This window comes from Papaver somniferum, chromosome 9 (assembly GCF_003573695.1).
Source record: "Papaver somniferum cultivar HN1 chromosome 9, ASM357369v1, whole genome shotgun sequence".
NCBI classification, from domain to species: domain Eukaryota; kingdom Viridiplantae; phylum Streptophyta; class Magnoliopsida; order Ranunculales; family Papaveraceae; genus Papaver; species Papaver somniferum.
In genome coordinates this window covers 12707340-12724577 of record NC_039366.1, presented here as the reverse complement: position 1 = coordinate 12724577, position 17238 = coordinate 12707340, and the positions used below count along the sequence as shown (strand labels likewise).

At 36.6% G+C, this 17238-nt stretch overlaps 1 protein-coding gene across 1 annotated transcript; it reads left to right on the top strand.

Annotated features, from left to right (window-relative positions):
* Positions 1 to 1170: 1170 nt before the first annotated feature.
* LOC113311388 (aspartic proteinase nepenthesin-2-like) lies at positions 1171 to 2610 on the top strand. The gene has a single exon (XM_026560227.1). The coding sequence runs from the start codon at positions 1171 to 1173 to the stop codon at positions 2608 to 2610; it is 1440 nt and encodes a 479-aa protein (XP_026416012.1).
* Positions 2611 to 17238: the final 14628 nt, after the last annotated feature.

Here is a 17238-nt window from a genome sequence, read left to right as displayed (position 1 = left end):
AACATGATTCAAAAATTGTAGCAGAAACAATGAGTATGTCATATATGTATTACTGGATAATACGATCTGAAAGTGAAAACAAACCTTATTTTGAAAAGAAAACAGAAAGATAATCAAATCGAAAGCTAAAGTAAGCTAAAAACTTAACAATCTAACCAAATAACTGAATAAATACGAACAAGATTCATAAAAAACAAACAGAACACAACCGATCTCCATGAAACTGTAGCAGAAAGAAGAAAATAGAAAATATTAAGCAACATACCTGTTAAAATCACTAAACAAATCTTCAGAAACCCTAGTCCGAAAGCGAGAAGAAGAAAGAGAGCAGAAACCGGATCTGAATCCGCTGGTATTTTTTTTTAGAAACTTTGAAATAGGCTGCTTAAATATATGTAGGATTGGAAGGGTAGTTTAGACATTTGAAAATTTCACATGATTTGTCCCGCATGTGTACAGGACCTGGGATTAAAAAATTGGGTCCATTTTTATGTTTTCTTTTTATTATGGACCTCTAGTTACTGGGCTTTAGTGGGTGGACCTGCCACTAACTAGTATCACTATAATAATACCTATTGGTAATTCCTACTTAGTTAAATGAAGAAGCACGATCAGAGGAGGCAAAAAAAAAAAAAATTGAAAAAATTACAATTTAGGGAACAATTTACACGTAAAGCTGCCGGATCATTCCAAACGGATTTACGCAGTATATTATTTCCAATTTCAGTATCATGTCAATCGCATGCATAATTAATGATTACAGGATGGCAATTGTATGATTTATTGCTTCCTATAGTGGATTTAAGATTTTATCTCTGGGTCTATTACAAGAAGAATGTCGACATGTTGAATCCTAATTAGGGAAAGAAGTTCCTAATCACTAAATTTACTTTGTCAATACGGCTCAATATCCGAAGTTATGATCAATATGATTTCTTAATAAATATTGGTATCCAAAGATCTCGTTGATGTGCTTTCTTTATAAAGATCGGATCGATATTTTCATTAATACACATTAATAAAATATACATATATATATATATATATTCAATATGAAAAGATTTCTTTCAACTTCCATAAGTTTTTATTTCGGTACAGTACTATAAACTCAAGTTCAGAATTGCATATAGCCATACCCATCAAAAAAATTCTACTGTATTTCGTTAAAAGATGAGGGTTTTTTTCTTCATTTCTCTTCTAACAAGTATTCATGTTTCACTTCTATCAAACCCAGTCATTGCGGTGGATCCAAATAAAGGTTTTAGTATGAAGATAATTCATATGAACTCCAAAGAATCACCATTATATGTAGGTGACAATTTAACACGGGTCGAAAAGCTTCAAAGACTCGCCAAACAATCCAAAGCTCAGGCAATTTACATCGAGTCCCAAATATTACTCCAAAGTAATGCAACACGATCCATGGTTCCAGATGATATACAAATGCCTGCAGTTTACGAAGCATCAGGGTCATACGTTGCGAAGGTTGGTTTGGGTACGTTTCGTGGTGGAGAAAAATCATTCATGGACTACTATTTGATTATTGATACAGGCAGTGATCAGACATGGCTTCAATGTGAAGGTGCCACTAAAACTTTCAATCAAGATATGCCACTTTATCCTTGGAGTTTGTCAACTACATATCGTCATGTTCCTTGTAACGGACATCCTTATTGCTTTAGAGATAAGTGCAATGCTTATGGCCAATGCACTTACTCAGTACGTTATGGGACTGGATCAGTTTCATCTGGTATTGTTGCTACAGAAAAATTCACTTTTGGCTCAAATACTGGTGGCGTTGAAAATATTGAATTACAAATAGGTTGTGGATTAAGCCAAGAGAATTTTGATGTCGGCGATAATCATTTAAAAGATAAGCCTAATCTTATTACAGGAATACTTGGTTTAGGAAAAGGACAGTTGTCTTTTGTAAATCAATTAGCTGCTGCTGGACAAGGTAAATTTTCCCACTGCTTTGAGACATACAACAAAAAACTTGAGGGATCAAACACATATTTAAGGTTTGGTGCAGCTGCCACAATCGGAGGCGCGTTTCAGAAAGTATATGTAACTCCCCTTGTTGAGACTACGTTCGAGACGCCGCTCTATTACTTAAATCTTGAAGACATCAGTGTCGGTAACAACAGAGTAAGATTTCCCACAGGTACCTTCAAGGTTAAGTTGGAGGATGGTCAAATGAAAGGCGGTGCTATCATAGATTCTGGTTCTACGTTTTCCATGTTGCATAAAGATCATTTTGATAGAGTTGCAGATTTGGTGAAGGCACATTTTAATAGACTTGGAGTCGAATATATAGGTTCACAATATAATTATGATGTTTGTTTCCGTTTACGTGGAAGATTTGATAATAATAACTATCCTTCTATTACCTTACATTTCCAGCAGGCGGATTATATTATTCAAGATTATAAAGCTAGTTTCTTGACTCTAACTAGAGAAATTGTTTGTTTGGGCATTATGCAAGGATATAAGACTAGAGGGCCAACTTTTATTTTAGGAGCAATGCAACAAACAAATAAACGTATTTTGTATAATCTCAATGATCTTTCGCTCTCATTCGCTACAGAACATTGTGAATTAGATTCATGAAGGGACGATTTTCATGTAATTCAGAAATTATCAATAAATAAAATCATTTTGTCACAAATTTATCAACTATAGAGATCTCCTATAAAACTCATACAAATATGTTTGTTTCAAATACTTTTTACTATGTATAGATCACATGAGCTAATTTAGTTAATTTCAGACGTGGAAGCGTATATAAGTCTGCAAAATCGCTTGCAGAATATGAAACCTCTTGTTAGCTTCTCCTACTGTAATTCTTCATGATTTGACTTTGGGATGCAGCCAGTTATCCGCCTTATCCGAACCCACCGTCTACCCTCATCTGCTTATGTGTCTTCTAAAGTCGTAAAGTCAACCAAAAAAGAAAAAGAGACATCAAACTCAAAACCCTTGGTCAACAGAGTAAAGGCAGTCTTTTCTGGAAAGAAAAAAACATGGCAAACCAGCAGGGTGCTTACTCGATCGCTACACTGGAGGTCAAGCTGCTACCCATCTGCCACTTCTTTGCATTAGGGCTGTCAATGGGTACCCATTACCCGGATCCCGAACCGGATCCGGTATATTAGGATCCGGTTCCGGGTCCTAAAGTTGGACCCATTAACTACTTAGGACTCGACGGGTAATTTTCCGATTGGACCCGAAGGGTCCAAACGGGTAATACCCATTGGGTACCCGCAGGTATCGGGTACCCGTTTATTCATTCTTTTATTCATGTTTTTAGCAAAATTATAAGTATTTTTTCTAGTTTTAGCTTTGATATTTTACTCATTTAAATTTTTTCTCTTACATTTAATCTTTATTTAGTACATTCATAAGAAATAATAATAATTTTTTATAAAAATTACTTAAATCCAAGCTAAAAAGAGAAATATATTAAGTTTTTGAGATTTTTTAAATAGTTTTCTTTAGACCCAATGGGTAAACGGAACCCACGGGTACCCGGATATTTAAACGGGTCCGGTTCTGGGTTCACAAATTTAGGATCCGGACCCGGAACCGTTAGGAACCGGACCCGACCTTTATAAGTAGGGTCCGGGTCCGGGTCTAGTGATACCCCTACTTTGCACCCTTTTGTGCTGGATTTAAGCCCTAAATCCATAGTGGTAAATATTTTGGGGCCCAGATGGATGTGACATAAATTACTCCCTCCCTAACAGATAGGCAAATTAATAAAGAATTCTATTATTGGGGCTTAAACAGGATGAGTTTGTGGGGGATTTTTGGGATCATGAAATAACAACTTATATGACCCTTATCTATATTTTTCTCTAATGTCTAATCTATCCTTAATTTGATTAGTGATAATTAAATTGGTTAAGCTAACCAATCAGTCTTAGTGAATCGATGAGACTAATCCAAACATTAATTTTTTTAAATCTAAACTCGATTTTTTTGAGTTTTGAAGAAGGAAAAATGGTGATTTTGGTGAATTGTTTTTTTACATTTTGAAGACAAATGACGAAACCCTTCATCACAAAACTCAAGATAACTTTATAATCAACTCCCAACATCAATTTTATCAGTTCAAATCCGTCGAAAATCTGAAAAAAAAAATGGAATTTTCTGCAGTAACGGCTAGGTAAACTTGTCGACCCGGCCGAAAATCAACACAACGGTTGGGATATTAGAAATTCCCAGACGTAACACCACAAAACGGTTGGGAAATCAGGAACTCCCAGCCGTGATTACAGAAAACGGACATGAATTTACGAACTTCTGGCTGTTATTCTTCCCTGAATAACCTGAGTCTGTAAAACGGCTCGGTTTACAAAACATTCCCGGCCGTAATTATATTTGAAAGTTGAGAAATTTTTCGATTCAACATGAATTCTTAATACGATTGAAAATTACTAATATTTGCATTAACTAGACCACAATAAAACTCATTACATGCTTAATATATCCCCATTACAAAGTTGGTTTTAATAACATCCCTTCCAACATATCAAGAAATCTTTGATGATGGTCATTTAAACTTCGAAGTTGAAATTATAACCTTTCCATTTTGTCCATTCCTTGTTAGCATGAGCTACGACTTCTTCATCAGTCTCACTTCTAAGTCGAAGTTGCTTGCACATACGAAGTAAAGCCATATACTCTTCCACTTTTTCGCGTATGTTTGAGAATCGAAGATACAATTCAATCTCATCGCGGTTGTTAGGGTTACCTGTTTCACTACAAAAAAATTCAAAAATCTTCTTCCAATAAGATTGACTTGGTACACCACCATTCCTTAGTTTTTCTCCCTTCTTTGGATAGTATAACACAAAATTTTGACAAAGAGATAAGTCTTCATCCAAATTAAAGTTGGGTTTCTCCTTTGAGTACATTGCATTGAGTTATTAGGAGTTTTACTAGAGCTTTTAGGTGTGATTTTGATTTGGAATGGGTGGTTATATGGAGAACAAGTTATTTCAAGTTTAAATAGGTGGTTGAACATCTAGAACCTTCTATAGATTAGTCTTCAAACGGATATATTTTTCAAAATTCAAAAAACTAGCCGATTTGAAGTGGTACAAGTGAAATTATACAACATTATGGATGGGAAATGCTAGGCATACCCAGCCACAATTCTGTATGACCTGCAGAGTTGGTGGTCTGTCAGAGTTACGGATGGGATTCCTGGCCGTAATCCATATTTTTTACTTTTAGCCAGAAAAACGGCTGGGAATCCTGTCCGTACTGAAAATTACGTCTTGGATATGTAGTCTTTTCTATGAGCCCTATTTTTTTTGGTTTACCAGAGTACTACACGGCTAGGAATGTCCCAGCCGTAAACTTCCACGGATGGGTTTCCGAACCGTTTCCCACATAACGGTTAGGAACTATCGAGGTCGACCAAGACGTAAGTATATTTACGGATATAAGACCTAAGCGTGATTTAAATACGGCTTGGATATCTATCCATAAACATGACTCATTGTAGTTCAGGGAATTTAGACGAAACAACGACTAGGTTTTTCCCAACCGTGAACAGGCCACGGACGGGTTTCCTAACCGTGGTGCATTTTACGGCTGGCAGTTTCTAACCGTTTTCAATTTTACGGCTATGAAAGTTTATTTTTCAACATTTATGGCCATTTTCGGCTAGGTTTTGTGAAGCAACGACCTAGCCAAAAACGCCTGAAAAAACAATGATGTTGTTTTTCCACATTTTTCTTAGATTAAACACATTGAAAGACTAACATTAATTCATAAATGCAAAGCTATAAAATGTCAAAGGCTTAGATAACAAAATATTCATGAAGTAAAATACTAAAAAGCGAGTAGATTGTCATTCACTTGATTCCTCCCCAGAAGACTTGTAAAAACGCATCCAAATCGTCATCTTGGTCTGTTCAACAACTGGTTCTACAACTCTAGCCTTGTTACCTCCTTTTCCCTTTTCAGTTTGAGTGGGAGTCTTTTTACCTCCACCACGTCCACCTCGAGCAGTACCGTTTCCACCACGACCTTCTTTTTTCCACCTCGAGCACTTGTTCCTGCACGGCCTCCTTTTTTGTAGCCTCTTCCAGCACGGCCTCCTTTGATGGAGCTTGCTCGGGGGGTGGGGGGTGGGGGGGTGGGGGAGAATATCCGAGTCGTCGCTAGAAGAAGGAGACCTAGCCCTCTTATTTCCCATTGATCGGTCATCTTCTTTTTAGGATATAAACCTCCTTTGTCAGGGAGTATTATGCCTTGGACTCGATTCCGAAGTAATCTTAGTTCAGGGACAATTAACTTCTCTCCCGAATCAATCATACTACCCAATTAACTCGTTCAACCTATTTTTCATATCAAATACACTTATTATAGCTAATCAACAAAAAAAAACATTTATAAACATAATTATTAGTATACGTACCACCATCTTCTCCCATTCAATTTGTTCATTTATCTCTTCCGCTGATTTTGAACTCTCTTTCGCCGCCTTCTTAAAATATTTTCGCGCCTCGGGATCCAAATTTTCCACATAAGGATGAGCCCACTCTTGATACCATTCCATGTAATTAGCATCCGCTTCGGAAGTCCCATCAGCAGCTTCAAGCCCTCTTCTACTCATTTGGTTTGCTTGTTGGGAACGAGCATTTCAATCTCCGACTGAAAGAGCTATTGTTGTTGCATAGTTCAATTTGACATCTTTTTCCTTAAACATGGAGTTGGCTACGTTCATTGTAGACATATTTTCATATATTCTGTTAATTTTTCTATGCAATTTTTCATCCTAGAGTTTCAACTTTCAAATTAAAAGATACAAAACATTCCTGTGCTTCTTTTCTTCTCCCATATATGACATCAATCCTTGGAAAAAAAACATTTCTATTCTTGTATAAGATCAGAACACTATCTTCAAATGTTAAGCAAGAAATCTCTATCCCATACCTGGTGTTCTTCCGTTACCATTTGGCCATGAAAAGATGAATAACCAAAAAGGCAACACAAGGAGAGTGCGTGGACATTATCCTGGGTGCAAAGCCAAGGTATATGGATAAGAGGGATTTACTGTTTAGTCCAGAAAAGCCAACCCAGGTTACTGACTAGTCCAGCGCCAAAAAATATTTACTCCCTAGTCCAAAAAAGTTTTGAAAAGAGTAAAATTATTCTACTAACCCTAGTATATAACATTACGTATAATAATACATATGTTACTACATACTACATATGTAGTATACTAGTTACTACTACATATTACGTAACTAGTAGTAATTAGTAGTAACTAGTATGTAGTAATAACATATGTAGTATGTATTGATACTACATATTGGCATGTAGTATGTTATATATTGATACGTAGTATAATAATACATATGTTACTACATATGTAGTATACTAGTTACTACTAGTATACTAGTAGTAATTAGTAGTAACTAGTATGTAGTATGTAGTAATAACATATGTAGTATGTAATATACTAATAGTAACTAGTATGTAGTATGTTGTAATAACATATGTAGTATACTAGTAGTAACTAGTATACTAGTAGTAATATGTTATGTATTGATACTACATATTGACATGTAGTATGTTATATATTGATATGTAATATGTTTGATATGTAATATGTTATGTATTGATACTACATATTGATATGTAGTATGTTATGTATTGATACTGCATATTGATATGTAGTATGTTATATATTGATATGCAGATGTTTGATACGTAGTATGTTATATATTGATACTACATATTGATACGTAGTATGTTATATATTGATACTACATATTGATATGTAGTATGTTATGTATTGATACTACATATTTTACTACTAGTACTAGTTACTACTAGTTTACTAGTATGCTATACTATAGTAGTATACCAGTATACTAGTTTAGTATAGTAAAGTAGTTACATAATTTACTAGTAACAATAAGATATTTTTGTTACTACTAGTACAGTACATATTAATATGTAGTATCATCGTATTGATACTACTAGTATGTAGTAACATACTACTAGTAAAACATGTGTTGATACTAATTAGACTTGGAAGGGTGTTTTAGGAATTTATAAAATACACTTTATAGTTTCCACAAAGTTTTTGGACTAGAGAGTAAATAATCTAATCAAAAAACATGTTTTTGGACTAGAGTGTAAATCTTTTCCACGGGTGGACTAGCTATTAACTGGGTCTGCTAGAACTGGACAAGCCAGTAATTCCTACTATGGATAATTGGAGAAAGTCATGATAGCCAATGATGAGTCCAAAGTGAAGCTCAAGGCAACCAACAAAAATCTTCAAAGTATGAAATTTCTTGACCATAGCTGGCATGTCTGGTCCAGATGAGGCATTGTACTGGACATATCTAGTGTTGGTATAATCAGCAGCAATCCATGAGATGATTAAGAAATCAACTATAAGCCTATAAGTGAGGAAAGAAGAAAAAGAAATGCGGTGATTTGGGGACAGAATGGAGAGGAGGAAATGGACTAAATTCTTGAGCAAAGATTATATGAATTACGGAAAACGGAATGGATTGGAAAGTAAAAGAGAGATGAGAACACAACTGGCGGACTGGTGGTCGAGGATGTGGATAAGAAATTGGACACCAGAACTAAATTATTTGGCTTTATAGAGAGGGAAATGGCTGCGCTAGGGGTGCAAATTGGAACACTTATCAGTGGTTATCAGTGGTGGACCATAGCTCCGGACTGTTTGAAGCATGCATTAGGTGCGGATAAAACAAACCTTTTTGGAGAAACTATATTTTTTCTCCCTCTTGTACGGATACAAGTGTTTTGGCATTTCGCATGGACTTGGCTCACGATATGGCCCACATATGATGATAAATTTTTTCTTCATTTTAAAAGCGCTTCCGCATTGGCAATAGTTGAAATACCGGTATAAATGGCCCAATGCACCGGCAAAGAGATGACGCTAACATCGAACCAATGTTAACCATTATGGGTTGTAGGGATGGCCATTTGTCTCTCCCAAACCCATCCTCATGGGTATCCGTTCTATTTGGGTAGGTTTTACCTGCTCAAACTGGAATGCAGTGGGTAATACCCGACACAAAAGTTATGGGGATGGGGCGGGATCGGGATACAAGGTCCCCGCCCCATACCCGCCCCTTTCCATTCATATTATATAAGTGTACAATGTTGTGAGAGAATTTGTATTATGTTTATTTAGATTTATCTATCTGTTACTAAGTCGAACTAATTTTTATGTTTATTATATTGTTAATGGTTATTGTTTATTTATCGATTTCACTTCTTTGTAGTAATCAGACACATCCTCCAAAAGTTAAAATAGATGCTTAACGTGGAGAAAGAGTGAATGATGAAGGAAAAAGTAGAAAAAGTGACAGTCACTTATACATTCTCTCGGTTCCTTATAAGATGAATTTCCGAATTTAAGATTTTATAATGCATTGTTTTTACGTTATTGTTAAATCATATTTAATTTTATATTATATTTAATTTTATGGGTAACCCATGGGGAACCCGCCCCATATGGATATTCTCCATACCATCACGTGGACAATGGGGTGAGTATGGGTATTTTTTTTTATGAAAGGGGCAGTGACTGGGATTGGCATACCCGCCTCATGGCCATACCTAATGGGTATATACTGAAAATGAGGGGGGTCTAACAACCACACTCAACAATTCGTTTGGAAATCTGAGAGGACTTAGTCCAATATACTTTCTAGAGAATCAACTAGACATTCAGACTCAATCTAGAGTAAAGTATATCAAAGAGTACAATATCTCGATCTCTTGATTTAATTCTTACTCAAGCAAATAATCTGCGAGTCGTAATTAAATACAAGATGAATAACTTGGATGGTACCAAAGACCAATATCCAAGTGTCAATCAATGTAAATCTACAACCAAATGTTGGATATTCTAATTGATTGATCTTAACGCACAACCTGTGATATTTCAGTTATATAACAAAATATAATGCGGAAAAGAAATAACACGTACTACAAAAAAATTTTAACGAGGAAACCGCAAATGCAGAAAAACCCCGGGACCTAGTACAGATTGAACACCATATTGTATTAAGCCGTTACAGACACTAGCCTACTACCAATTAACTTCGGACTGGGATGTAGTTGAACCCTAATGAATCTCATACTGATTCAACGTACAGTTGCACTTCTTACGTCTCTGATTCCAGCAGGATGCTACGCACTTGATTCCCTTAGATGATCTCACCCACAACCAAGAGTTTCTACGACCCAAAGTCGAAGACTTGATAAACAAATCTATCTCACACATAAAAGTCTATAGGATTGAATAAATCTGTCTCCCATAGAAATACCCAAGAGTTTTTGTTCCGTCTTTTGAAAATTCAAGGTGAACATGAACTAATTGATAAACCGATCTTATATTCCCGAAGAAAAGCCTAGTATTATCAATCACCTCACAATAATCTTAATCAACTAGCGAAACAAGATATAGTGAATCACAAATGCTAAGACGAAGATGTTTGTGACTACTTTTCTATCTTTCCTATCAGAAATATAAATCTCAAGCCAATTATACAATTGTGCTCGTACGATAGATACAACAAGATCAGATCACTTAACTACAAGAGAAGTAGTTCGGCCTGGCTTCACAATCCCAATGAAGTCTTTAAGTCGTTGAATAAATAAATTACTGAGACCTAATTATAAAAATTCAAAATCAAGTATAACAAAAACTTAAAGAGAAAGGGGATCCAGCATTCGAATTTGCATAAATGAAGACCTAAGACCTAATTAGTTTTGGTTCTTAAAAAAATTTGGGGATTTTATTGTATGTGGATTCTTTTGCTAATTCACTAATTTCGTAGTTGTAATTTTAAATGAATTGATGATCTATGATTTTGGATGATGCAAACCCAAATTGGATTACCAGCAGTGAGTTCTAGACCGGAGAAGGTATCGGCGCTGGAGAAAAAATAGAGCACGTGGTGCAATCTTAGACACTATCCAAACGATGATCGATCTTAACCATTCATTATGTGAACGGGTTTACGATCGTATGATTCAACTAGGTAATGTCTCGGGCATTTAACACGGTTTAACCAGGCCCTAGTCAGACGATTTAGGGGCTTCAATGTCTTTTCTCACTCATGAAATATATCCACGTGCGCATTAAAATCCGTTAGCCGTTTTTTCAATAAAACAGGACGGAAAAGGTCAAACCATGGGCATTAAATATATAATGAAAAAAACGTGGGTATTTTCTTAAATGTGTTTCCCCACATGGGCATATTATTAAAAACCCCTTATACAAATTCAAAATCAAGTATAACAAAAACATAAAGAGAAAGGGGATATGAAAAAGCGGGGGTCTAACAACAACATCCAATATTTCTCTTAGCAATCTGTATGGACTAACTCCGAAACACTTTCTAGATAATCAATTAGACAGTCAGACTCAATCTAGGTAAAAGTATCTCAAGGAGTTAATATTTCTCTCTTGTTTTTATTTACTCAATCTAATAGAAATCAGCGAGTCCTAATCAAATACAAGGAATAACTTGGACGGTACCAAAGACCAATGTCCAAGGATCAATCAATGATAATCAACAACCAAAGGTTGGATTAATCTAATTGATGATCTAAAAGCACAACCTGTATTATTTCAATTATAAAGATATAATGCGAAAACTGAAATAACACAAACACCAGAAATTTTGTTAACGAGGAAACCGTAGATGCAGAAAAACCCCGGGACCTAGTATAAAATGAATACACACTGTATTAAGCCGCTACAGACACTAGACTACTCCAAGCTAACTTCGGACTGGACTATAGTTGAACCCCAATCAGTCTCCCACTGATCCAAGGTACAGTTGTACTCCTACGCCTCTGATCCCAGCAGGATACTGCGCACTTGATTCCCTTAGTTGATCTCACCCACAACTAAGAGTTACTACGACCCAAAATCGCAGGCTTTAACAATAAAAAAATCTGTCTCTTATAGACAAGTCTATCAAAGGATCAACCTGTCTCCCACAGAAAAACCCTAAAGTTTTTGTTCCGTCTTTTGATAATAATCAAGGTGAACAGGAACCAATTGATAATCCGGTCTTATATTCCCGAAGAATAACCTAGATTAATCAATCACCTCACAACAATCTTAATCGTATGGTAAAGAAACAAGATGTTGCGGAATCACAAACAATGAGACGAAGATGTTTGTGATTACTTTTTATATCTTGCCTATCGGAGAAATCAAACAATCTCAAGCCAATCAATATGATTGTACTGTTACGATAGAAGATGCAAGATCAGATCACACAACTACGATAAAAGTAGTATCGGTCTGGATTCACAATCCTAATGAAGTCTTTAAGTCGTTAACCTGGTTTCAGAAGAAGAAAACCAAAGGTTAAAGCAGAACCCACTCTAGCACGTGATCGCTGTCGTTGGCGTCAAAAATAGATTACACTTTCTTACTACTCAAAATATATTATGAAGCAATGGCAAGAAAGGATCGTTCCTACAGAGAGGACTTAGGTTGCCAATATGTCTCAGTTTGTTATGTAAAGCCAGGGGATTTTCTGATTTTTATATACTAAAATAAAATAAAAGCAAAACAAATAAATAAATCAAACAATTTAAATATGTGAAAAGATTGGTTAAGGATTTCGTTTTCATTCACTAACATTCTCTTGTCATAATAACTAGAATTGAAATTTAATCTCTACTTTACCAAAGGCCCTAGAATATCTTGATCGCAAGAATATCCCGGTAATTCCCTCTTGTCATCAACAAATACATTAAAAGATGCGAATATGAATTCTATCTAAGAGAACAACCTAACGTGTAAAATCACTAATCAAGTTTAATTCCCTATATGCATTAAGTTCTATGAAATCAGGCCAATCAAAGTAATCGAACGTGTAAAAGCACTAATCCGATTTAACAAATGTTATGACTCACATGTGACTACTAGGATGTATCACTACAAGCAATAATCACAATTATGCTACTTGTAATCAGAAATCTATCACTTTTGCGTATAATATATCCTAATCTAGCAATAGAGATGAACACAAAATCAACCGATTCGCGACTCGATCAAACAAGTATTCAAATCATAAGACAATATCATAGTGAATCATAAATGATAAAGAATGGAGACAAACCTAATTTATCATATCAAAAAGCATATTATGTGAAATCCAATTATTCCATAACCAATAATAATACTCTATCTCATGTTCATGGAGTTCATAACAAGAAGAAAAAGAAAGGTTTTTATGTTTTCTAAACCCTAGAACAAAAGTAGAAGAAAAGATAAGATACATCCCCAAAAATGAGAGTTTTTCCCTTTTTTATTAGACTTCACTTGCGGACCTCTTGGAATCGAGAACCTCGGACTTGTACGAGAAATCCAGGATAAAAGACCATCTTTGTTGGATATGCCTCCATGAAGTTCACAAGGCCTAGTTAGTATTGGTTTGTCAGTCTTATGGAACTGACAAGCTACCCTCTTGCTCAATTACTTCCTCCAACTGATGGCCATCTCCCCTGCATTCCTACATTCATCTATTTGTGAATCTGCTCAATCATTCATTCAAGACAATACTATCAACACCATTTCAATCACTTCTCAGGTAGCACAACCATCAAAGACTCATAACAAACTGGTACCGATTTGCACTTCTCTGCAGCTCACCTCAACAAACACTTTTTAGTCCATTACGACCAATACCACAAACTAACTCAAGTTATGAAAAGCAGACTCAAATCTCAGCCTAACTTTCCATCTCTTGCCACCTTAATCACCGGCAGCAGCACTTCTTCCCTCTTTCCATTTCTCCTCCAAGCCAGCAGCACACAACTCCCATCTTTTTACAACTCAAGACACTACTTGAATCACAGCTGTAACACCCACTTTCTTGTTGGATGTAAACCTAGACAACTGCAATCGCTAATCCATGTCCTAGTTTTCTCCAGGCAGCAACACTCTTCCATCTGTGGCTCTTTATTCATTCAGCAGCACTGCATCATACCAGTTCCACCTGCAATTCAATTCAGGCCATTACTGCACCACAGTAACCCTTGTAATTCTCGGCTGCAACTTCATCTTGTTGCTTCATATCACCACCAGTACCTGCAACTGACTATCCCTGCTTAGCTCAACAACAACACCAATCAAACCTCATAATAACAGAAGATGTACTCATATCAACCCACTCTCCATTTCGGTCTTGAAGCATCACTTCCATTTCAGCTTCTCTCTGACTTGTTCATCTACTGGCACTTGCAGCTGCAAACTAAGCTTTCCACTGCATCACCAAGCCATATGCACAACACTTCGTACAACCACAACCAACTGGTCCTCAACTGCTCACATATCTTCAATTTCATCACTTCCATCTTTGCAGTCTTGCCATTTCAACTCAATCCTGCATAACCCCATAATCACTCACTGTAAAAGTTGCAAACATCTCTCAACACCAATTCAGCCAACTGAACCAAAACCCATTTAACTTCACCCTGTAACTGTACTAAACAACTTCACCAGCAATCAATGGAACCGGCAATTTCATTCTAACCACTAGGTTTAATTCCTTTTCCATCTCAGCACCATCATCACTTCCCTTTAGCATCAACTTCAGCTGCAACAATTACCAGCTTAAACTGCACGTGCTCTAACTTCAGTTAAACTGCAGCCTCAGGCTCAACTCACTCCCGCACCACCAGAACCAACATCATCAGCTTCTGCCTTGCACAACCAATGCAGCTGCATCTGAGCTTACAACCACCTGCAATTTCACCAGAAACAACAACTCAGCTCTATCCTGTGGTACCAATTCTAACTCAGCACCAAAATCACTACGTTCCTGCGACCTCATATGTAATTGAAATCTCGCACCATTCTCTTCCATCACTACTTCTTGCTTCACAGCACCTGTAACTCATCTACTTGCATCTCACATCACTAACTATTCTTCCTTGTAATGTCAGCAGTAACAGAACTCCGCCTCAAATCAGCTGCACCAATTCCATATCCACTTGCGATGCAGCTGCAACTCACTCCCTTACAGTCCTGAACTCAACCAATTTTGCAGCGAACACCACATGACTTCTATTTCTCCTCATAATTACTATCCAACTCAATTTACTACTTGCAGCTGCACATCTGCATCTCAGATTATAGACTGAACTCATAAACCATCTACATTATCACTGCCTCATATCAAATCACCATCAACACCACACTTCTACTGTCACTATTGATCCCAGGCCACATACAATTCCCCATCTGTGGTCCTAACATACATCTACTCTAACTATACACATTGTTTCAGCTGTATCATCACAAACCCACTCTTTAAGACCATCAGTTCACTTCATCCACACATCCCTTTTCGAATTCAACCTTTAATCATCACATCAAGACCTATAATTACCAATTCATCACCACAGAAGCAACTGGTCATCCTCCATCTTCATCAGAGCTTCAATCCCTTCTTATTTCTTTATAATTTCTCTAATCATCACCACAATCACCCTGAATTCATCCCATCTTCTCGGTCCGATCATAACCCATATTTCTTCACACAACCCTAATTTCAACAAATTAATGGCAGCAGTTAACTTCTCTTGATCTTCCTTCTTTACTTGATTCGAATCTCATTACCATCAAAACATCTTCTGAGATTTAAGTATTTGAAGCATTAACAATCAAACTCAAAGTCCCATTTCCTTGTGTTGTTCAATTAAACACCAGCAGAACCAACTTCTCTCAATCTCATGGCAACAGCCGTAACTTCTCTCGATTTTAGGCGAGTGGTAATGATAGACAAACTATTTGTTTGAGAAACACTCGACCTAAGTAGGTATCTCTATACGTACTAGTTACTGGCACCTAGTGATTTAGATAAGGGTTTTACAGTTAATATGTTTCCTGTCAGTTTCGTAGAAATGACAAGCCTATTCTCTTTCTTGCTCAATTCTACATGGACTCCAGCTGGTTGTCCCTTAACTTTGGCTTGGCTCCTAGTGTCACTTGCTTGCAAAATGATGAATCCGCACTTTCTGCTCAAAACGAATGATTTCTCCTTCTTTCGCTTCAAATGACTCCATTGCACCTAAAAACTCAAAACTAAACATAAGAGATGCAATTCACAAGAATAATAGCAAAGAAAGCATAAATACTAGATATATAAAATTAGGTGTTTTATACACCTATCAGCACACAAACTAGTAGCACAGTAAGGTGTGGGGATTAGTATTGCAGAGTTGCTAGATGTCCCTTTATATAGTTTTTCAAATCGGGTTTTTTCCTTGGTAAGAAAGCAATCAATATTCACTGTTAGATGAAAACCTGATTTAGATTCAAACTAATATTTCTCAACCGTTAGATCGAAAACTTAGCTTGTTATACACAAATGAACTGCACGCTTCTAGGTTTGTTAACCTGTTTGAGGGTGAAAATCTTTTCTGCTGATTTTGGTAATTTCGGGTGTGTGGGTGAGAAACGAATTTAAACCCTAAACAATGTACTGCAAGGGAGTACTTTACATTCGAGAGATCAATATGTACAAGTCCGGCCTAAACCAAAAAATGGTCGTTCCAGACTTGCTTCGGTCACAAAGCGAAGGATAATGGGTTGGTTTTGGGGAGGGAAGCGAGGAAAGTGTTGAGACCAGAATAGTTGATTCTTGAAGAGTAGTTGTTTCACGACTTGCATCAGAAAGTAGGAAGCTAACAGATGGAAAGCTAGAAAATGTTTTTTGAGTGTTGTATTGCTCCTGACTAAACTTGTTGTTCGGTGGAAATAGGTAAGACCTATTTATACAAGTCGAAGTGAAATGTACTCTGGTCTCATTAAGGAATGGTAAATGAGTGAGTAAATGGGAGGAGGTGATGATCTGTCACGCTTAGAATTGATGTTCCATAAAAGAAAGCGTTTCACCATTACTTCCCATGTTTGCTAACCGCCTCATTCTTATTACACTTTCTTATAACGGGCATAGTGTACGCCGCACGCTGTAAACCGCCAAACCAATACCCAAATAGGATCCCCCAGTATGTGATGTGTGTTGATGTCTCGAATGTTTTCGTAGAAAACATGTAGCATGTTGTTGTTTTCCTGGAAAGTCGATCTTGGGAGACTTGCTGGCTTGGTGACCTTCGACGGTCGAGATTTTGCATCTTAAGAGGAAAGGTAGTCGTTGATCGTCGCACGCTTCCGTTCTTTGGTAG